Source organism: Gamsiella multidivaricata (genome assembly GCF_025024155.1).
Source record: "Gamsiella multidivaricata strain RSA 2152 chromosome Unknown BC939scaffold_70, whole genome shotgun sequence".
In the NCBI taxonomy this organism is placed as follows: Eukaryota; Fungi; Mortierellomycota; class Mortierellomycetes; order Mortierellales; family Mortierellaceae; genus Gamsiella; species Gamsiella multidivaricata.
In genome coordinates, this window is record NW_026251778.1 from 146,089 (window position 1) to 166,095 (window position 20,007).

Below are 20,007 nucleotides of genomic sequence, written 5' to 3' on the forward strand. Positions count from 1 at the left end.
AGATCTCATCGGCCTAAAACCGTTGAGACACGACTCATCGGATAAGCCATCGAATGCCAAACTCGACGGCACTGCGAGCGGCAGCAGCAACCGTCTTCTCGGGACGATAGCAAGGACGATTCTGTCGCGAGTATCAGAAGGACCTCATTGGCTTGATTTGGCCAAAGACTAGGCATTGGATAACGGCGACACGCTCGAGGGGAGTCCAAACGATAAATTGGATCCAGTGCACGGTGCCAGATTAGACTAGCGAGATGAGCGTCAATTGAAAGAGAGAGGATGCTAAGCCCGAAGGTAGAAGGGTAGGGAGGAGTGAGTGATGCTTGTGGTCATGATGAGGGATGCGTTGCTTTGCTGGTTTTTTTTTTTTTTTTTTTTTTTTTTTTAGAACGGATGGACTGGACAAGGGACGACGACGACAACGTAGTGGGGAGCTGAGAAAGAGGACAAGGATTTTTTTTCTTGGTACTGTTCGGAACATCTTGTGGATGTGTGCTGTGGATGTGTGCTATGTATATATGCCTTAGAAGAGACCGAAATGAGATGAATGTTGACCAAAAGACCGCCAGTCCAAGTTAAGCTTGTTGCTCGGCACCATAGCTTGGAAGGGCCGCCGTATTCATGAGCGACCCTCGTCGTGAGGGAATCGATCCATAGACACGATTGAGGGGCACAGAGTGAGGGATGTCCTCCGGTTGGGGGTGTCCAGAACCAACCGTTACCTCCTTGCCGGCCTTGGAGAGGGCATAGTCGCCTGAATCGAAATATTTCCGCTGTTTTGGTCAGTTCGTGATGATAACAGGAGGCAACAGCAGAAACGGTAGAGGAAGAATTATTAGCAAAGGGATGCTCAATTGCACGATGAGACTCCAAAGGGAGAGAGAGCGAGCGAGTAACGGGGCAATACGGTGCTGAGGGAGCATGGAGAAGAGTCTTAGTGCCTACGGTAAGGGGTCAATTACCTGTTGGTGGCCGAGACTCCTTGTGAAAAGCGGTAAGCTGCCGTACTTGCTGTGGAGCTTTGCCTCTTGCTCGGCCATGATGATATCGCCGTCGTTGCTGCTAATTCCCAAATGCTGGGCCTGCGAGCTCTGCATGGAGGACATTGAATGTGGGATAGTTCTTGGCTTCGTGGAGCGGAGGTGTTTTAATTAACGATTTGCAGAGTGTGTATGTAGCCAAAAGAGTGAGCGCGGGAGAAAGCAAGCAATTAATGGTGGTTTATTGGAGAAGGAAGAGGCGGAAGAATGGGGAAATGAATAGAAGGGCCGATTGATGTTCGATAGTGGAGCGGTGTGTGCGACGAAAAAGATGGGCGAAGGTGGAACAAAAAAAAAAAAAAAAGGATATGAACAGGGATATACTTTTTTATTTATATAGCGAGGGTGAGATTCAGTGAGAAAAGCTGCCTAAGCAAGAGCGTCCTTTTTTTGCATTGATGGTTTACACTCCTTCTCCATTAGCGTATGGCATCTTTGACGGCGATGATGTCTATTGTTCTTCGCTTTCCATCCCCCCCCTCCCCCCTTTGCTTTCTTGAGGACAGAGCCCCTTGTATCTTTTTTTTCCTTGGACTTGGCTCCTGTTGCACCAATAAACGGCTGTCTTTTTATCTTTTTACCCCACACAGCACCAAGCGCACTAGCGGCAGCATGCGCTCTAGCTGGCTGATGAAATCATGCCGCTCTGATGCTTCGTCAAAGTTCTCACAGCCAGTAGAAGCATGTCTTCTGGTAGTGCATCTAGGGCCGTTAGCGCCAGTCAACTACCGCTTTTTACCACCGGTGCTACGAACTCACGCCCCAACCAGCTTTCAAAAGAAGGCCTCTGATCACACTCCCGCACTGTCATTGCGTCGGTTTCGGCTTGTTTGGCCTTTATTTACCAAATGACGAGTACCTGGAGCTATCTTTCTTCCTTTTGGCAGGTCTCGCACTGTCCGTGTCCTTCTTTACCCTACTACCGATATTCACGTTGGGCGGCTATGACAATATCAGGGTGTGAATGAAGCCTAGACTTGTCAGCTCTGGAATAGAGCGCTCGGTTCACATGGTACGGTGCCCACAGACCTCATTGGCATCAAATGTTCGCCATGAGATATAACCGGCATCATAATCCAGGCGCCTGAATCAAAGTGGTTTAAATATAGCTAAAGACATCCAGGAAGGTTGTTGCGAGTGGTATGAAAGCTGTTTGGGTATTTTGGAAGGACAGATGCAGAGGGGCACCAGCAAATTTTATTTATTACTTTATATGTATGTATGTGTTTAATAGTTTTTCGAGTCCTATCGCTGCAAACTGCCATCATCTGCCCAAGAGTCGGTGTTGTAGTGGCTGTCATCAGAAGGGATGATTTTCACATTGCTGCTCGTGGAGTCAATCGATCCTCGCAGAGTATCTGTGCGGATCGATCTCATGGACGAGCGCGACAATATACTCTCACGCTGATTCTCCTCCCCTTCTTCGTCCATTCGTGCAGGCTGCTGCTGCAGGGATTGGGGTGCACGACTGAACGGAGGTGGTGAGGATAAAAGAAGCTCCTTGTGGTGTATACCCGTACGCCCGTATTGTGATTGTTGTTGCTGTGCAAGCATCATGGGCAAAGGAAACGGTTGGTAAGGCCCTCGCATGCCAGTGCTATAATGAGGGCCCACCATCGGCGATGGATAGCTCGGCCGATGCATGTGCACAGATCCACTCTGTCGAGGATGAAGCGCCGGGGGTGGAGGGAAATGCATGTTGGGGGGACTAGCAGGTACGCATGGGAGTCCAGGATGGCTTGCGGTATTGCTAGAGTAAATTGGGCTGGCGCGGGTATAATCATGGCCTTCGAGCTCATCGTCGTTGGATGTGTGGACCAGCGCGGACGGGAGAAGCATATTCTCTGTCCATGCTGCTTGTGCACGGCGCCTTCGACGGCGCCTGTTGAAAGCGACGGCCACGCCAAACAGAATACCGAAACCGATGATAGCCATAATGCTGGCGGCAATCGTGCCTGCACTTGCGCTACCAGAACCCGTTTTTTCTAGAGAAATAGAAGAAAGAAAGATAAAAAGGAATCAATTGAGGAGGTGTACGTCAATGAAAGCCGTTCCGTGATATACTCCCAGTTCCCAATGTATCAGCATTTAGGATATCCGTTTTGGAAATGGAATTGGCTGTCTAGACAAATAGTTTTGGCACCTAGTTTGTTCTTGGGTACATATGTCATGACTACCTTCAGCAATGGGGTCACTCGAAGTAACATTTTGCCCACTCCCCTTCTCCACCCCTCTCTCGGTCCCTTTCTCCTTCTTGTTTCCCCTGTTGTCATGAATGCCCGTTGCTGTTGGTCCATGAGGAGATGCAGGTGTTGGTAACATACCCGGACTGTTGGAGCTGAGGGTCTTCCCTCCGTTGCCGGGGTCCGGGTTGTTTGTGGGGCTCGGGTCACTCGTACCTGATTCTGAACTAGGAGTGGGGTTGGAACTCGAACTAGAACTAGAGCTGGAACCGGAAATGGAGCTGGGGCCAGAGCTGGAGGTGGAGCCGCCTCCGTTATTTGCGGTCGGAATATTTGCGGTGCCGCCGATCAGGAGGACGTTGGCGGTGCCGTGAGCGGCGCCTCCACACATCTCGAAGGGATAGCCCATGCATGGTTTGTCACATTTGGCATCATCGATCTTGTTGGAGTCCGCAGGAGCAGTGTTGGAGCAGCGGCAAGTCGAGCCCTCGGATGTGATTGCATAGGCCGCGCCATTGGACCTGCAAAAGTTGATACATGCGCCTTGGGACATGAAGATATCCTGGACGGACTTGGGATCTGATCCTACGTTACTATCGGGTTGGCCCTGAAAGCAGCCGACCATGATCTGGCCATGAACAACGTGTCCGGACCATAGCGCCGACAGGGCAATGAGAGAGAGCAGTAATTTCCTCATGAGTGTTACTCACGAGTGGCAGAGTTAGAGATGGTCAGTGATTGAGCTGGTGTGTAAGCTTCGAGGGTGGGTGTGAATAGAGAAGGTGGGCCTTGGTGTCTCCTGAGAGGAGGCTAGGCCAGATATGAGTGTTGGGCAGGAAAGTAGCAGTAAGAGTGCAGTGGGCGATTAAGATCGATCGGCGATGAGGTGAAGTCGAAAAAGAAGAAAGAGGTGGTAGATGAGAGCAGCATTACGGAACAGAGACAAAGAAGAAGTAAAAGTGAAGAGGCAAGCAGAGTGAATATTGAGCGAACGGCAGCGCGCGTGTGTGTGTGCTGAGAGGTGGCCAAGGCGTAGGCACCAAGATACGACGCGATGGATTGGGATTCTACAAATGGTATATGCCTGGTTCGCTAGGTAGGCACGTCCAGGCGAGACAGGAACAGGATCCTTTCAGGACAAGCAAGCACAGGAGCAGGAGTATGCAGTATGCCTCAACCTCATTGGTGCCGAGCGAGATTGCCGCCGCCGAGGGAGAGAGTGGAATGGCTCATGGATATCGAATGCACTCGCTGGGAGGAAAGACGCGTGTGGCGAAGCAGCTGGGTGCAGGCCACGTACAGCTGAAGATTCGTACGTGGATTCTTCGAAAGGGAAAATGCGATTGCAACCTTAAGTGGCAGAGGGCACCCAATACACCATTACACAAATAACTGGCCAGGGGAACTTGTGCAGAAAGCCTGGAAAGGGGGGAGGAGGAAGTGCAGAGGGAGGGCGAATGACGGTGGCATCCTCAGCTCATAACAAAAGAAATGCACACAAATGATATATGTCGAGACTACATCACCGGCCAGCTGGCTGCTGTTGCGCTTACCACCGACCCAATTGACCGATTTGTTGTGCTGGACCGCCCTATTTATATTTTTTTTTCCCTTCCTTCTCATCCCAACCCCCTCCCTTTCGCTGTCCCCCACCACCGCTCATTTCCTTTGACATCACTGCTCTTCTTCCATATCATCCCAGGCTCTCCATCTCGATTCACTCATCGAACAGTCTAAAGGATCCTACAATCGATTTCCAGGCACACTATCGCACTATACTGCACACATACAACACAGCAGCAATAACTTGGTTAGAGCAGGAACCCAGGATGTCTTCTCAGAACCCCTTTGAACACGCCGAGTACAGACAGGCTAACCCCTTCGAGGATACGAACCAGATCCAGGCCGATGTTCCGTTAACAGAGGGAAAGTCAGAGGTCGGACAGGACTACACTTCCTACACCCAGTATGGAGACAGTCAGTCTTCTGTCTATCAGACCACCTCAACGATCCCTGCAGAGGACCCCAAGATCGCCGCCAAGGCTGCAGAGCTCCGCCGTCGAGAGGAGGAGCTCGCCGCCAGGGAGCGTGAGATTCAGGCAGCCCAGGCGGAGGCGGACCGTGTCCGCACCCAGGGCAAAAACAACTTTCCCAAGTTCTATCCCCTCATCTACATGTAAGCGTCATACTGTTCTCATTACGTCTTGATTGATTTGCTCAAAGCTGGTTGGTTCGAGCCAGGACCATGGCTCACCATGGTTGCCGTTCTTTCTTTGTTGAATTGATGATATAGGTCCATCCCAGCAGAGATTCCAAAAGCACACCAGTCGACAGTCAGGTTCTTGTACAATATTTGGCTTGCTCTCCTCGGAACACTGGCCCTGAATTTTCTGGCTTGTATGCTGATGCTCCTTGCAGGCATTCCAAACGGCGCGGCGGACATGGGAGTGTCACTCGGCTACTGCTTTACTATTACGGCGGCGTCATTCCTGTTGTGGTATCGCCCCGTATACAATGCCTTCATGAAGGAGATGTCGATGTACTATTGTAAGTGTTGACTTTAGACTGTGCTGGAGTTCCTCTGCATTTTACGTCAGTGCCAAGCAAAGTGAAGGGCTTCTTCGCCTCCTTGGCTTTCCCTCCTCCCTTTGCCGCTGTAGGGCTTTTGGGCTTTAGCTAATCGTGGCCTGATCAATTCCTTTTTGCTGCAATTAGACTTCTACTTCATCTTCAATGGATTCCACATCCTCTTCTCCTTCTACATGGCTCTCGGATTCCCATCGACGTATGTATACACTGGCAAGAGAACATGAAAAGACAATTTTGAGAGCGATGAGGACACAGCGCATGGATAATTATTACAAATCCCCGATATCAGATCTTGCAGGACAAAGGACAACATTGCTGAGGCATTACCCACAGCGTGGATGAAGATGTGATGTAGCAGGACAGCGCTAACGTGGCCACGATTATTTCCTTTCAACTCTGCTCAATAGTGGTTCTGCTGGTCTTATCAACATGATCCAGGTCTTCAATGGACATCACATCTTTGCAGGCATCCTCTGCGTATTCTCGACGGCTCTCTGGTTTGTCCAAGGCTTTGGCAACTTGTTTTTTTACCGGTAAAGACTCAGTCGCGCATTTTTTGTTTTATTTTCGGTATGAGTCCTTCTGTTATCACAAAGAACATTGACTAACATTATGATCGTACGATTTCTTTTGCCTTCTACAGCCAGGTTCACCAGCACTATAACCAGCAGGGACATACCTTTGACCAGGCCAAGGCTCAGGTCACCTCGTCCGCTGTCCGTAGTGAGGCTGTTCGGAATGCTGCCTGGACCGCCGCAACCAATAACAGAGTTTAAGAGGCAGCGTGCGTTGTGCTGGCCACCACCTTATCGTCCTCCAACATCCATTTCTGATATCCCGCTCTTTATGGGCTTACAACATAACATTGACATAGCACTCACCTGGAATAAAAAAAAAAATAACAATAAAAGACAGCATTCTTCAAGTTGCGCTGGACTTGATCGCACTAAACCGTTTGGGAAGACATGCACAGTCGTTTAAAAAGAGCGATAGACTATATGGTAGGCATTTGGCTAAGGAGGCTCAAGGGCCCTGCATAGCATGCCTCATCGCGTCATTGTATGCTCTTGCGCACACACCACACGCATTCGTAACGACAAAGAGGTCACGCCATGCGCACGCATTTTTTTTAACTCCATAACTCCCTTCAGCTCTCACAGCTTCCTTCAACTTCATTCCTCTCATTCAACTCGTCATCAGCATCCGCATCGACATCATGCCTCGCGCGAAACCATTTAGTGGCGCCTTGAAAAAGAAGCAATTACAGGAGCGACGAGCCCGACACAGTGCCAAACTCCAGGAACAGCAACAACAGACTGAGCGTACGAGAGGTAACCGTTGACAAAAGCACAGGATACGCCGCGGTGAAAGCAGCCCGGCCCAGGGATACTGACTCCAAGCGCCTGTGAAATAATCTGATAGACCCTGTCCAACATGAAATTGGGAGCAACAACACCTCAGGCATTGAGCCGTACAGCGGACGGTTCGTGAAGAGTTTTTCGAAAGAGTACAAGCCAGAGTCATCCGGTGGTGCGAGGATCTCGGTCCGAGAGAATTCGAATCATCCCGCAGGAACCAGGTAAAAGATGTCGGCCTGAAAGGGCTACAGATTCTGGTTTGGCATGCTGCTCGATTACTTATGCTAATTTTTTTTTCTTATTAATTCATCCCGGAAAAGATTACGATCGGTTTTTATGAGGCGATCTCAAGCGGATATCGAGATCTCTCGCAGAGCGAGCATGCAACCTCTTGAGCTGCTACCAGAGGTACCATCCTAATCACAACGCTTAACGCTTTAACAGCTTTGAATAATGGTGATTGACAGCGGACGTTCAAACTAACGTGATGTCTTGTCATGACGTTTTTTTTTTTTTTTTTTTTTTTTTCGTTAGTCCGCACTAGAAGTGTCATTTGAAGCGATGTTTCCAGAGGTGATCGGGTTTCCGAAACGGCCCAAATGGGATTACTCGATGAGTCGCGAGGAGCTGGAAAAGAACGAGACGCGGATGTTTGAGGCGTGGATGGACTCTATCTACAACCGATACCCAGCGGACGAACTGAGTTACTTTGAGCATAATCTGGAAGTGTGGCGCCAGCTGTACGTGTATTCTTCTGCTTTGTCCACCACAATCGCACTGGATTGCAAGAGCAGACATTTGATTCTAACTGCTATCTATGCCTCCTGTGAATAATATCTATTGATAGGTGGAGAGTTCTGGAGATTTCGGACATTATTATGATCATTGTGGATATCAGGCATCCGGTCATCCACTTCCCACCTTCCCTCTATCAATATGTGGTCAACGATATGAAACGCAAGCTTGTTGTTGTATTCAATAAGGTAGATGCGGAATCTATGTATTTCTATATTTTTTGTGTCCTGTGCATGATTCCATGTCGCTCAACCCAAATGTCCGCGCTTATTCATATCTAGGTTGACTTAGTGGCACCCAACACGCTCTTCGCATGGAAACAATACTTCAAGGAAGAATTCCCAGAACTTCATATTGCATCCTTCAGCTGCTACCCTCCTGATCCAACGCTGATCAATGACTCTAGTACAGGTGAGTGAACCCGGCGGACAAATTACTGGTACGGGATATGGTCCAAAGTCGTGCCGTTCAAGCTTCGGTTATTAACACTCTGTCCACTTTGTCGTATAGCTGCGCTTCAGCGCGTGGTAAAACGACCAAGGCGTCGTTTCTATAACGCTGTGGGAGTCAAGGATGTCTTGGTGGCATGCAAGGACGTTGAGCTCTCAAAGAATGGAGATCAAGTGGATTGGGATGGCCTCATCGCACAGCATGATGCAGAAAAAGAAGCCGAGTTTCAAGAGAGCGAAGGAGAGAGTGATCAGGAGCACGGCAGGGAGCAGGATCAGGACGAGAGCCAAAAGAACTTGCTTGAGAAAGATAGCGACCAGCGACTAGGTACGTATTTAGCGATAACATGAGATCGGCACTTTGCATCGTATCTCAAGACCTTTTTTTGACATGAACATTTTTTTCATTCTTTGGGATAGCCACGACTTTACAGACGGTCAACATTGAGGACGACGAGCACATACCTCACAAGGACTACGTGACAATAGGCTTAGTGGGACATCCAAATGTCGGAAAGAGTTCTTTGATTAACAGCATTATGGGCCGGACAGTGGTTAGCACTAGTAGAACACCTGGACACACAAAACACTTTCAGACGATCCATCTGACCCACAACGTCCGACTCTGCGACTCACCAGGACTTGTGTTTCCCAGTTTGCTGCCTAAACCACTGCAGGTATGACGAGGCGTTGGACAGTAAGTGGTATTGCGGTGCTACTTGCACCAACTGCACGCGCGCTAACGCCCCCTCCCTTTTTTTTCTGCTGTTATCCTTATAATAGATCTTGTCTGGAATGTATCCGATCGCTCAGGTGCAGGAGCCCTATTCTGTCGTGCAGTATTTGGCGATGCGCGTTAATATCCCTAGGCTTTTGAAACTTGACCCGCCGCCAAGCTACGAACGTGGACCCTTCCGCTGGTCGGCCTTTGGCATTTGTGAATGTAAGTATGAGGGGACCATTGTATTGCGTTCGGAGGAAATTTAACTTTTAAAGTTAGACCATTTATATTAACTGTATTGTTGTTCACGTAGCATTCGCGCTTCAGAGAGGCTATTTAACGGCCAAGGCGGGTCATCCTGACGTGTATCGAGCTGGTGGGTTATATCATCTCTAATTTACAGGGGTGTTTCGTGGTATGAAGGCATCAAGGGTCATACTCAGACGGCTTTTTTTTTTCTTCTTTTCCCTTCGTTTAGCAAATGCTATCCTTCGGTTAGCGAACGACGGTCGGATCCTGTTGTCCTTCAAACCACCAGGATATTTCACCAGCAGCAAGTACGAAAAGTTGAGGATTGCAGCAGCCGACGAGTTGGGAATCTCTGAGGATGATCAGGAGAATGGAAACAAGCAACATGCAGCTGTGAGGATGAAAAATGCAAGAGAAAATGAAGATCAGAGTGATGAGGATGGACTGGATTCTGATGCTCAAGGTAGCGGCGAGGAATCCGCTGGGGGAGAAGGCACGCCTGACCTCAAGAAGGGGTCCAAGTTCCAGATGAAGACGCGTGTCGGAGGATTTTTTGGCTTGCTTCAAGAAGACGAAGACGAAGAAGACGAAGACGAAGAAGACGAAGACGAAGATGGTGATGATGGTGATGATGATGAGGAGGATGAGGAGGACGAAGACGAGGCGCAGGAAGAGGAAGCGGACAAAAAGAAATAAGAGCGTCATGATCCCATGCTCCATGCTTCAATGTTGCGCAAATAAACCAGCAAAAAAAAAAAAAAGAGACAGGTTGCTTTCTGATCCTTGAGATGTTCAATTGGAAGCATTGCATCTGGTACATACACGATTTTTATTAAAGACGAATGCGAAAGTCTGTAGGAGGAAGAAGGCAAAATGGTACAGTTCTTTTTTAGTTTTTTAGTTTTTTTTTCTTCCTTTCTAAAGTGCTGGGAGCGGAGGATGGTGGTATATTTGCAAAAGAAAAAGAGAGGAATCGATGGGAATAGGAAACGGCGATGGGATAAGGATGGGTGCATGTGTGTGAAGTGTGAAGGAGGGGGGGGGGACTAGGTAGTCCATGTTAACGAAATGTGCTGATCCAGCCCTATTTTAACCCAGAAGAGGACGTCTCTCTCCGACATAGACGTCATCCTGGGCGCGCTCGTGCCAGATGGCCACGTTTTTGAGGGCACGTCTGACCAGAGCACCGACCAGCCAGCCAACGCTGACTAAGCTGGTGATGAAGACGACGGGCACGTCGGAGCCCTGCTCGACACTGATGCTGAGGATCATCCTGTTGTTGGGGCGATATCCGTCATCGTAGTAGTAGTGATGGCAGTAGTTGTTAGTCGCGTCGAATCGAGCCGTGCGGTACGGGTTGGGTTATGGTGTTGTTTTTTGGCGCGGGAAAAGGCGAGAGATAGAGAGAGAGGAAGAGAATTTAGTAAGCAATCCGTGTCAGTTTGTCAGGAACCAAAAAAAAAAAGCTAAAGAAACCCAAAAAACACGCGCGATAACATAAGGTACAAAAGTCACGCGGCAAAAAAAAAAACCAGGAACACGCCTGCAGCAATGTCTCAACTAGTGGTTATTATCTCCTTTTCTCTTTTCCTCTCCCCCCTCCCCTCGTCAATGCTGGTCATCCACATCCGTGGAGAAATGGTTAGGAGAGAAGGGAGGGCGAGGCGTCCATATGGTTGACTGGTGTGTGTTTGACGCGAGAGCAGACAGCATGGAGACACAAAGCACAACAACAATAACAATAACAACAGCAACAGCAACAGCAACAGCAGCAACAACAACAAACACAATCATAACAAAAAAAGCAAACAAAAGGCGACATAGCGAACAAGAGAAAGAAAGAAAAAAAAAAGCGGAAAATAGATGCAAATGGGTAACACTCAAACAGCCCGCGCAATCGGCCATCTTTACCAGCCCCATGGACAGTGAAAGGCAGTAAAGGATGAGAAGAGAGGGGCGAATAGACTGACACAGAAGCGGGAAAAAAAGTCGAGGCCTCATCTTCTGATATACCGAAAAACGAGCTGAAAAAAAAATACTCTGCCTCCGCTGTGCGCCTTTTTTCCCATCTTTTTTTTTTTTTTTTTACACATATATAGCCATTTTCGAGCCATTGCACAACAACAACGATACAGCAATAGCAACAACAATAACAGCAACAACAACTTACAAGGCAATGGCAATAGCAGACCACGAATCTGGATCTCTGGAGAACTCGGCATGGTATTCACCAATGGCCAGGAGCAAAAAGATGGCGCCGGCGGCTCCAATGGCAGCCCAGGAGGTAGGACCGCCATCCTTGGTAGTGAAGGCGGCAAAGAAGTTCTGGAAGACATCCAACCAGACCAATCCAGTGTAGAGCGAGAACGAGATGTGGATAAAGGCATAATCAATCAGGTTCGTGGCCGTAAAGACGCGCACCTTGATGTATAGTCTCCAGATGAGGATCGCGTTGATGACCAGCAGAATTTGTCCAATGATCAACCAGTGGAATCTCTATTATCGTCATTTTGCGTCGTTGTTGTGATTCGCCGTCGTTTTTTCATTGTTGTCGATTGGCGGATGAATGGAGATAAAAGATAAAAAGAAAGAAACCACAACGAGGAAAGAGAGCAGTTGGAACGCGGGAACGGTTAGTCGCCTTTGTGTTTAGAGTTCCCCTCCTCACGAGCGGGGTTCTGAAATCCAGGAGAAAAAAAAAAGACGACGACGACGACGACTACTTACCCAAGTAAGGACCCATGCGGCAATAATCAAGTTACTGACAAAGAGATGCCAGTCGACGGCCTCGACGACGACATCGTGTGCGAAATCGAGCCATTGGAAGAAGATGAAACCTCCGAGGAGGAACCAGTTCAGGGCCGGGATGATGAAGCCGACGGTGGAGTTTGTCAGGTAGTTGGGATGGCCGGCTAAGGCGTCTGTGATGAAATCGCGGAAGAAGACGATGGTCGAGATCGCGGTGATATAGGTGACCATGTTCAGGGTCTTGAGCAGAATTGGATGCAACGCCATCTTGGAGCTTGCTTGCTTGCTTGCGAGCGGGGGGAGGAGGAAGGATGGGAGTGGGTGGGTGCTGAAAGAAGAGAAGATGGAAAGAAGAGAGGAGGGAAAAGAGGAAAAGAAGAGGGAGAGTGGGGATGGATATAAACAATGAAAAAGGAAACGAGGCCGAGGCCAGGCAAGGGTGTGAGTCCCGCCTGCGTGCGCGCTGTATTTTCTGGGAAGGACTCGATGGGGACACAAGCACACACATACACACGCTCCCTTCTAGCTGTTCTAGCTCCGTCTGTCCACATGCAAGCACTGCACTGCAGTAGAGCGCAGGAAACAGAGCAGTCCTTCTTCTGCTGGGGCATGGACCACAAAGGCTCAAACTCCACTCCACCGGATCCTTCATTCCTTCTCCATCGACAAGCCCCTCATCCGACATTCGACATCCGACTATGGCTGTCATCGAGGAGATCATCGAGGACGAAACCGTCGTCTCCCCTAACGTGGATACCAAGGACACCGCAAGGCACACCAGTAACGACACAACTGCCGCCTCGACAGAGAAAGGCAGCATTGGCGAGAACCTGGACGTCACCACGCCCCTGGCGAACCTGCAGCTTTCAGAGGACGAGGTCAGCTGGGTTCTTTTAATTTCGGATCAATAGGAGCGCAAAAGCGTTTGTTCCGCAGGCCAGGCTCTAATGGATATGTCATTTCCGTCCATGTCTAATAGGAACTCTTCCAGGAGGCATCTGGATACAAGGCCAAGGGGAACCAATCCTTTGGACAGGGCAATTACACCGAGGCATTGAAATATTATCAGCTCGCCCTGACAACCTGCCCGTCCCCAAAGCCCGCAGCCCCATCAACTGACTCAACACCTACGGGAATTCAATCAAATGCAAATCAACAAGTAACAGACAAGTACAAGGCCGAGCGGGCTGTCTATCATTCGAACATGGCAGCATGCCACATCAAACTGAAGGAGTACCAGGCGGCGATCGAAGGGTGCACCGCCGCCTTGGAACTGGATCCGTCCTTTACGAGAGCACTTCAACGGAAGGCGCAGGCTGAGGAGTTGGTCGGAACCTTCTCGAGCATGAATCAGGCCAAGGAGGATCATGAGCAGGTGATCGAAACGCTAAAGATCGAGCTGGGCTTGATCCAGCCCAAAGAAGAGAACTCAAAGGAGCAGGACTCTGATGAATCTGCTGACAACGAGACTGCGCCCACGGACGGTTCCCAACCAGAACCGTCGTCGTCAACAGCATCAACAGCAACATCAGCGACCGCCACCTCGCCAAGGACATCAATACGGACCGTACCGCGTCCAGCACAGGACGAGCGGCCGGTGTATAAGCCCAGGAAACTGGATCTGGACGAGGCAGGGAAGAAGAAGCATCGGTTGATGATCCAGACAAGTGAGCAGGCGCTCAAGCGGATGGAGCCAATCCTGAAGGAGTTGATGGAGAAGGAGAAGGCGGAAATGCTGGGTAAGTTGTTGCACTAGGGGCCAAGGCAAAAAATTGTCTTATAGGCCCCCCTTCCTGATGTCATATTTAGTGTGGATGGCTAACATAGAGCACACTTGACTTTATTGAATGATGCTCACTTTTAGCAAAACTGAAGTCGATGGGGAACACGATCCTGGGCAAATTTGGGCTGTCGACGGACAACTTTCAGATGAAGCAGGATCCGAACTCGGGAGGCTACTCGTTCAACTTTGTCAACAATTCATAGAAAGGCAGTAGAAACTCCTGTCATGCTGCGAAATAAAAAACACGGAAAAAAGAAATACAAATTGTATGGGCCAGTGGAGTGGCATGGAACGCTGACCTCGCAATAATGGACGGGTACGGTCGAGAGCCTTGGGCGTGGTCAGTATGGCCATGAGAGAAATGGCCATGAAGGAAAATGACAACTGATGTGATTAATTCATTTATCGATATCTATTGCGGTACAAATTGCTTTCAGGTCCGTGTTCGATTGCTCAAAAGACACAAGGAAACCACTTTTTTTTTCTCATGGCAAGCCGTGGCAACTGTTCCTATTGATAGCGACTTCCTCCTCTCCTCTCCCCCTTTTTCTTGTTAGGACGTCGCGGGAGCATGAGGGTCCGGAAGGCTGTGCGCCTATTCCAATCGACCCGAAGAGGAAGGTCTTTGGAAGGAAGGATTCTCTCTTTGCTGCCTAAAATTGGCATCGTCCTTAAGAGAAGCCACTGAGAATAGCGACAGACAGGCAGCATAAGAGTCCCGAGATTAAAAAAAAAAAGCACAGTCGGATGCAAGCAGAACCATGATGGTTCCTGAGCATCTAATTGACCCGGCGAAGGACGAATTAACGTCTCTTCACAAGGTGTTGCTTTGTAAACGAGGCCGGGGAGTCATCTCGTCCTAATGTACTTCGCCATATTCAATTTGCTTTGCAAAGCGCACCATAAACTATGATTGCGCCCCGCTTGATGCATACACACACACACACACAAACAGCAAGACAAGCACTCTACAGTGAGGGAGAGGGAAGGGTCACTGATTCTGATTCTGATTCTGATTCTGCATCCATTCCTTTCCATCACTTTTTTTTGCCTTGTCAACCCCTACCCTCAAGAAAGTGCTCGTTTCCCTTTATTCGAGTACTCCTTCTTGTTCTCCTTTCTCCATACAGTGGTTACTTACGGTTACTGCTGTTGCTGTATTATATTTATTTATTTTTTCCATTGTTATTTTTTATCCTCGACTGACGGAGCTGTGTCCTTCTCATTCCTCATCTCCGTCGTCCTGCTCTGGCTGCTTTTTCTTTTTTCTTTTTTTCACACTCGTCCCTGTATCAATTGAGCACTGTACCTGCTGTTCAGTTCCGTGGAATAAGACAACTCCGGGTAAGGTAAGCAATTGGTACTGGGCATTGGCATTGTATGTGCACGACCGTTGCAAAAAAAAACCCTAAAGACAGGTTCGATGATGAAAACAGCGGAGGACAGGAGTTGGGGGTTTCATCCCACAAGGGAGGAAAGGGGGGAGAGCATGGCATTTTTTTTTTTTTAAACGATGATAAATCGGGTAGACAATCAGGATGTGGGGCACCCTGTAACACAGGCCATCTGGAGATGACGATGGCTTTTGAGGGTGTTTTAGGGTATATACAAGGGGAGGGAGCCAGGAGGTGTCTGGAATGCGTCCAAAAAGGAGGAAATTGCGGGCCCCTGTCGTTTCATCTGTTTCATCCCCCTCCTCCGTTTCATCTTCTCGTGAGAGTCACCGCCGCAAAATATACACACAGACACACCACCAGAGCACCCAACATAGATGCAAACTCACGATCATATTTTTTCTTAGTCCCGACTGTGCAGCCTGTTGATGTTTGTGTCCAGCTCGTAAAGGCGTACGTTTGTTTACACACGGGTTTACGGGTAACACGGATATACGGGTAGTCTATGGGCGCGCAATGCTCTTTTTTTTTTTTTGTGTTCTTGATCCTCGGCGAAATAGTGCGACTAGGGCTGACCCATGGTCTTAGCTAAGATCTGTTTTCTGACTGCGACTGGAGTTTTTAACTTGCGCCAGGGAAAGGTCCAGCTACAGCTAGATTAATCTATGCATCTCGGGTTCCATGGTTACCACGCCCCAGCCTTTTTTTTATTTTTATTCGCGCAATTCCATGTACTGTCGCCCTTCCATCCCTTCATCCTACCCTTTTTTTTATTCTTGGGAGTCGACACTCCCCCTCCTCTCCGCCCCTTGATTTTCGTCATGCAATTTAACAGAACTGCGATTCATGCAAACGGACATGGAGTCCGGGAACCCTTTTTCATCATTGTGCACGGCGACGCCGATAACAGGGGTTGGAATAACATCTTTTCCTGTATTGTCGAGTTGACTGGGGTTTTTGCTTTGCTGATCTAGTAACGCGTTGTATATATGGTAGCGCATGCTTGGACACATCAGATGGAGGGGGGGGGGGAAGGGAATTGAACTATGCGATGCATGAACTGATACGCAGAGGCGAATGTGAACGGACGGTCAATGATTCCGGAACCTCGCCGCTCGGCTCCATTGCTGTGCGCTTTGTATCCATGTGTATGTGCGCGTGTTTTTTTAAAAGATGTTTTATTTTTCTCTCATAAGCATACGAACCCTTCGACCCTTCGAAATGCGCAAACACCCCCTCTCTTCTCCTACTCCTCCCTGCTTGTATCTGGATGGTGTGCGCCTTCGTTTTTTGCTTAATGCAATCTATGTGCCTTTAACATTTGCGAACGATCCCTGTTTTTCCCTGTTTAAGTTTTTGCTATACATTCTGGTTTGAGAGCACCATCGTCCATTCATGCTCTGCTCTCCTTCTACCCACCCCATCCCCCACCCCCCTTACTTTTTGTTGTGGCCCTTGGGACGTACAATGGTGCTCAGTTCTGCTGATCAAGCAATCGATAATGTTCTTTTTCCCCCCAAGCCCAAGCGAGGATCTCCTCACTACGATCGATCGATCGGCCCTGTGCGTATGTTATTTTTGCTCTGTCCTTTTCATTGCTTCACAAGGTAGTTCGATGACCTTTAGGGGGAGGGGGGAGGGGGAAATCGGCGCCACCTGCTCCGCGGATTGACGCGAGTAAACCTTTTTTTTTTTTTTTTTTTTTTTCGCCGACATGGTACATGTATAGTGCAGGACCAGCCCGCCACTTACATTCCTGTGCTTTTTTTTTTTTGTGTTCTTGTGTCTGAACTTCAAATGGCACGTTTGATGCTGATGTTGATGGTGACCAAGACACTTAGGTTTTTCACGGGTCTTTATGCGTGGCATCTGTGTCCCTTGTGCTGCATTGCATTGCAGTGCAGTTGGACAGGTTGTTTGGTCCCATAAAAGATGTGTGTGTGTATATATATGTGTAAAACTATGTTTGGGGGTGTTGTGTGGCCTCGTTTCGCTCCTGGATTTTTCAAATCTCTCACACCCCTTGCCGCCCACTCCCTGTTTTGACTCAAATGCGTTTTGTGTCATCTTCTCATAATCAAAACAGAAAGGGGGGAGAGAACGAAGGAAATAGAGGGAAAAGGGGAAGTGGGGCATCTAAAAAGAAGTAATGCGGTCTATTCTTTCCTCTTTCCACTTCTCTCTCTCTCTATCTCTCTCTCTCTCTCTCGCCAGGTATCAATTGGGAGCGTGTGTTGTCATCTGCATCTGCATCTGCATCTGGTGCTACCATGCCCCCCTCCCTCCATTTCCATCCCATGGCGGAAGGGAGGGGTGGGAGGGAACCATGGAAGCTGTATGGATGCGGTGCAGGTTGGATATGTAGTCATCCCCAGGCACCCAGTCTATCAGCCTGTCAATATGTGTACTCTAATCCATTGCATTGCGCGCTCTTTTCTCTCTGTGCGCGATTGTGGATTGGACCATGCAGGTTCTTCAAACACACATACAGCGTAGACAACCCTCGGAGCACAGAGACATGTATCCACACATAACATACACACCCACGCCCTCTGCTCACAGTTGCCCTCGTGTTGTACCTGTTTGTCGCTACTGCCCTTTTGCATTGATTAATCGCATTAAATTCATGATTTTTTTAAGGTTGCCTTTTTTACTTTCTGGCGGAAGAAGGGAAGGGTGGTATCTAGCGATGCGCAACCGAGCAAAAGCAGAGCAAAAGAAAAAAAAATACGTTCGGCCCATTCGAAGGCGGGTGTGCATTTATTAAAGCTAGTCCGTCCTATGTCCTATGCACATGTGCCATGACATGATTGACTGTGCGAGAGGAGAGAGAGGGACTAGTGTGGGTCTACTATGGATGGTGGGATGCCATGGGATTGATTCAAAGCAGAAAAAGGAAAAAAATAAATAGATTTCTGCATCGATGGCGACGGGGCCCTTTGCGAAGGTCTTGGTGGTCTTGGTCACTGACCCGATATGTCTCCGACACGTATAAAAAAAAAGAGAAAATCTCCACTTTAATGGCCCTTGCACAGCATCGACATATCGAAATATCCAATCTTCGTCGCCTCTTTGTGTCTCGCTCTCAGGCACAACAACAAACAGGAACGAGTGAGAGAGGAGGGAGTGTGATGACATGTACACAAGATACATGCAAAAAAAAAAAAACTTTCTTTCCTCCCCCTCCTTTGAATGCGCTGGGTAATCTATAGCGACGGCGTCCGTAGCTTTGTTGTCCCCGGATGGATACAGGCATTTCGTGATCTGAGCGGACATCGCCCTCTGCCCCTCCCCATCGGGGCGGCAATGGGCAATGGCACAGACAGCCTCCCTCGTATATCCTCTATTGAATGGACCCTATTGAATTAACCCTCTCTTTCTCTCTTTCCTTTTCTTCCCTCTTTTTTCTTCTCTTCTCTCTCTTCTCTTCTCTTCTCTTCCCTCTTTTCCTCTTCTCCTCCTCCCTCCCTCCCCTCCTATCCTGCCCAAAATACCTCTTGTCGTCGTCGTCTTCGTCCCTCCCTCCTCTTCTCCTCTTCTCTTCATACGCGACAGACACTCTTCCTCGCACGCTGTGCTGTAGAGACCACGATCAATCCTCCGATCAGACCCCCAACGGACTGCACACCCGCGCTCAGCCAAACCAAATCTCCAGCCCAACGACCTGTCTCCTCCTGATCTGCGCTTAATAGATTAAGAATCCGTTCGTCCCTGGGATCCCATCCAAAAGCTCGTCCCACTCCTCGCGTCGTCATCCAAGTCCTCCTCCTCCTCCTCCCCCTCCCCCTTGCCTGCCTTCTCCAGATATCCTATCCCAATCCTGCCCATTTTCCATCCCGCGCCCCGCAACCTTGGGTCGTTTCTCTCCTCTCCCTTTTTTTTTCTTGATCCTTCTTCTCGCTCTTATCCTTTCCCACCTTCGGGCCGTCGTCTTCCCTCTCTTTCTCTAATTTGCTCCTTCATCCATCTCCTAGGCACCTTATCTGTTCTACTTCTGCCACCCCCCCCCCCCTCCCCTGGTTTATTTTTACACTCCTGGCCCTTTAGACATCGAACTCTCGCACGCTGCCTATACTTCATTGCGCCCTGTCTCCCCACCGACTGAAGACGCATTAACCTCTAAAGCTCATTGACCACAAAAAGGCCCAGTCCCCGCTGTTCCTTGTACACACCAGACCAGAGGTAAGGCAGGCCTGTCATGCAAGCGCACAAGTACAGAAGGAAAACAAAAAATATGAGCTTTCGGTGATATATCTTTATTTATTTTACTGACCCACTCTCACTTCCCTTCCCTTCTTACTTCCTTTTCTCTTTCGTCGCTTATCTGCTCGCGCTCGTTCTTGTTCGCTCTTCCGCCATCCGCCAAAACTGTCCTCATATTCGGACCTGAACGCGCACTTATGACGCTCCACCACACCGACTGAACTCCTTCCTCCACCGTGCACAGCTCACTTTCCAGCCTCCGCCGCAGCCTATTCGTCTTGACTTCAGACGTAGCACACTCGTACCAGACAAGACTTCAAGGAACACCACATCCTTGACCCCTTTCCATCCCCCCCCCCCCCCCCCCCCCTCTTTTTTCATATATCGCACGTGCGGTATACCCATTCGTAATTCAGCATGTTGACCGCTACCTCCAGACGACAGGACTTTTTCACAGCACAACAGCAACACTCACATCATCAACTGCAGCACCAA

General features: G+C 49.0%; 9 protein-coding genes across 9 annotated transcripts; 5 read left to right on the top strand and 4 right to left on the bottom strand.

Moving 5' to 3' along the window:
* Positions 1–361: 361 nt before the first annotated feature.
* On the bottom strand, positions 362–1,316 carry BC939DRAFT_462257 (uncharacterized protein). Its single transcript, XM_051557109.1, has 2 exons — positions 963–1,316; positions 362–773 (listed from the first exon to the last, which is right to left on the bottom strand). The coding sequence occupies exons 1-2, from the start codon at positions 1,104–1,106 to the stop codon at positions 576–578; spliced, it is 342 nt and encodes a 113-aa protein (XP_051408705.1). The 5' UTR covers positions 1,107–1,316; the 3' UTR covers positions 362–575.
* Positions 1,317–2,285: 969 nt separating this feature from the next.
* BC939DRAFT_531826 (WSC domain-containing protein) lies at positions 2,286–4,134 on the bottom strand (the record flags this gene model as incomplete). Its single annotated transcript, XM_051561636.1, has 2 exons — positions 3,365–4,134; positions 2,286–3,025 (listed from the first exon to the last, which is right to left on the bottom strand). The coding sequence occupies exons 1-2, from the start codon at positions 3,918–3,920 to the stop codon at positions 2,286–2,288; spliced, it is 1,296 nt and encodes a 431-aa protein (XP_051408706.1). The 5' UTR covers positions 3,921–4,134.
* Positions 4,135–4,834: 700 nt separating this feature from the next.
* On the top strand, positions 4,835–6,759 carry BC939DRAFT_287404 (scamp family-domain-containing protein). The gene is made up of 5 exons (XM_051551260.1): positions 4,835–5,399; positions 5,517–5,770; positions 5,939–6,008; positions 6,220–6,345; positions 6,456–6,759. The coding sequence occupies exons 1-5, from the start codon at positions 5,053–5,055 to the stop codon at positions 6,586–6,588; spliced, it is 930 nt and encodes a 309-aa protein (XP_051408707.1). The 5' UTR covers positions 4,835–5,052; the 3' UTR covers positions 6,589–6,759.
* Positions 6,760–6,926: 167 nt separating this feature from the next.
* On the top strand, positions 6,927–10,218 carry BC939DRAFT_531828 (uncharacterized protein). Its single transcript, XM_051561637.1, has 11 exons — positions 6,927–7,143; positions 7,235–7,391; positions 7,491–7,578; positions 7,705–7,910; positions 8,018–8,153; positions 8,247–8,376; positions 8,476–8,742; positions 8,835–9,091; positions 9,198–9,357; positions 9,449–9,511; positions 9,614–10,218. The coding sequence occupies exons 1-11, from the start codon at positions 7,029–7,031 to the stop codon at positions 10,078–10,080; spliced, it is 2,046 nt and encodes a 681-aa protein (XP_051408708.1). The 5' UTR covers positions 6,927–7,028; the 3' UTR covers positions 10,081–10,218.
* Positions 10,195–12,491, bottom strand: BC939DRAFT_462268 (uncharacterized protein). The gene is made up of 3 exons (XM_051557110.1): positions 12,112–12,491; positions 11,555–11,880; positions 10,195–10,657 (listed from the first exon to the last, which is right to left on the bottom strand). Exons 1-3 carry the CDS (start codon positions 12,397–12,399, stop codon positions 10,474–10,476), a joined length of 798 nt encoding a protein of 265 aa, XP_051408709.1. The 5' UTR covers positions 12,400–12,491; the 3' UTR covers positions 10,195–10,473.
* Positions 12,492–12,615: 124 nt separating this feature from the next.
* On the top strand, positions 12,616–14,471 carry BC939DRAFT_287472 (uncharacterized protein). The gene is made up of 3 exons (XM_051551262.1): positions 12,616–13,010; positions 13,112–13,871; positions 13,997–14,471. Exons 1-3 carry the CDS (start codon positions 12,831–12,833, stop codon positions 14,116–14,118), a joined length of 1,062 nt encoding a protein of 353 aa, XP_051408710.1. The 5' UTR covers positions 12,616–12,830; the 3' UTR covers positions 14,119–14,471.
* A 737-nt stretch (positions 14,472–15,208) lies between these two features.
* BC939DRAFT_287441 (uncharacterized protein) lies at positions 15,209–15,893 on the top strand. The gene has a single exon (XM_051551261.1). The coding sequence runs from the start codon at positions 15,296–15,298 to the stop codon at positions 15,809–15,811; it is 516 nt and encodes a 171-aa protein (XP_051408711.1). The 5' UTR covers positions 15,209–15,295; the 3' UTR covers positions 15,812–15,893.
* A 1,217-nt stretch (positions 15,894–17,110) lies between these two features.
* BC939DRAFT_462277 (uncharacterized protein) lies at positions 17,111–17,543 on the top strand. Its single transcript, XM_051557111.1, has one exon. It carries the CDS (start codon positions 17,168–17,170, stop codon positions 17,384–17,386), a length of 219 nt encoding a protein of 72 aa, XP_051408712.1. The 5' UTR covers positions 17,111–17,167; the 3' UTR covers positions 17,387–17,543.
* A 399-nt stretch (positions 17,544–17,942) lies between these two features.
* BC939DRAFT_287484 (uncharacterized protein) lies at positions 17,943–18,718 on the bottom strand. The gene has a single exon (XM_051551263.1). The coding sequence runs from the start codon at positions 18,583–18,585 to the stop codon at positions 18,079–18,081; it is 507 nt and encodes a 168-aa protein (XP_051408713.1). The 5' UTR covers positions 18,586–18,718; the 3' UTR covers positions 17,943–18,078.
* Positions 18,719–20,007: the final 1,289 nt, after the last annotated feature.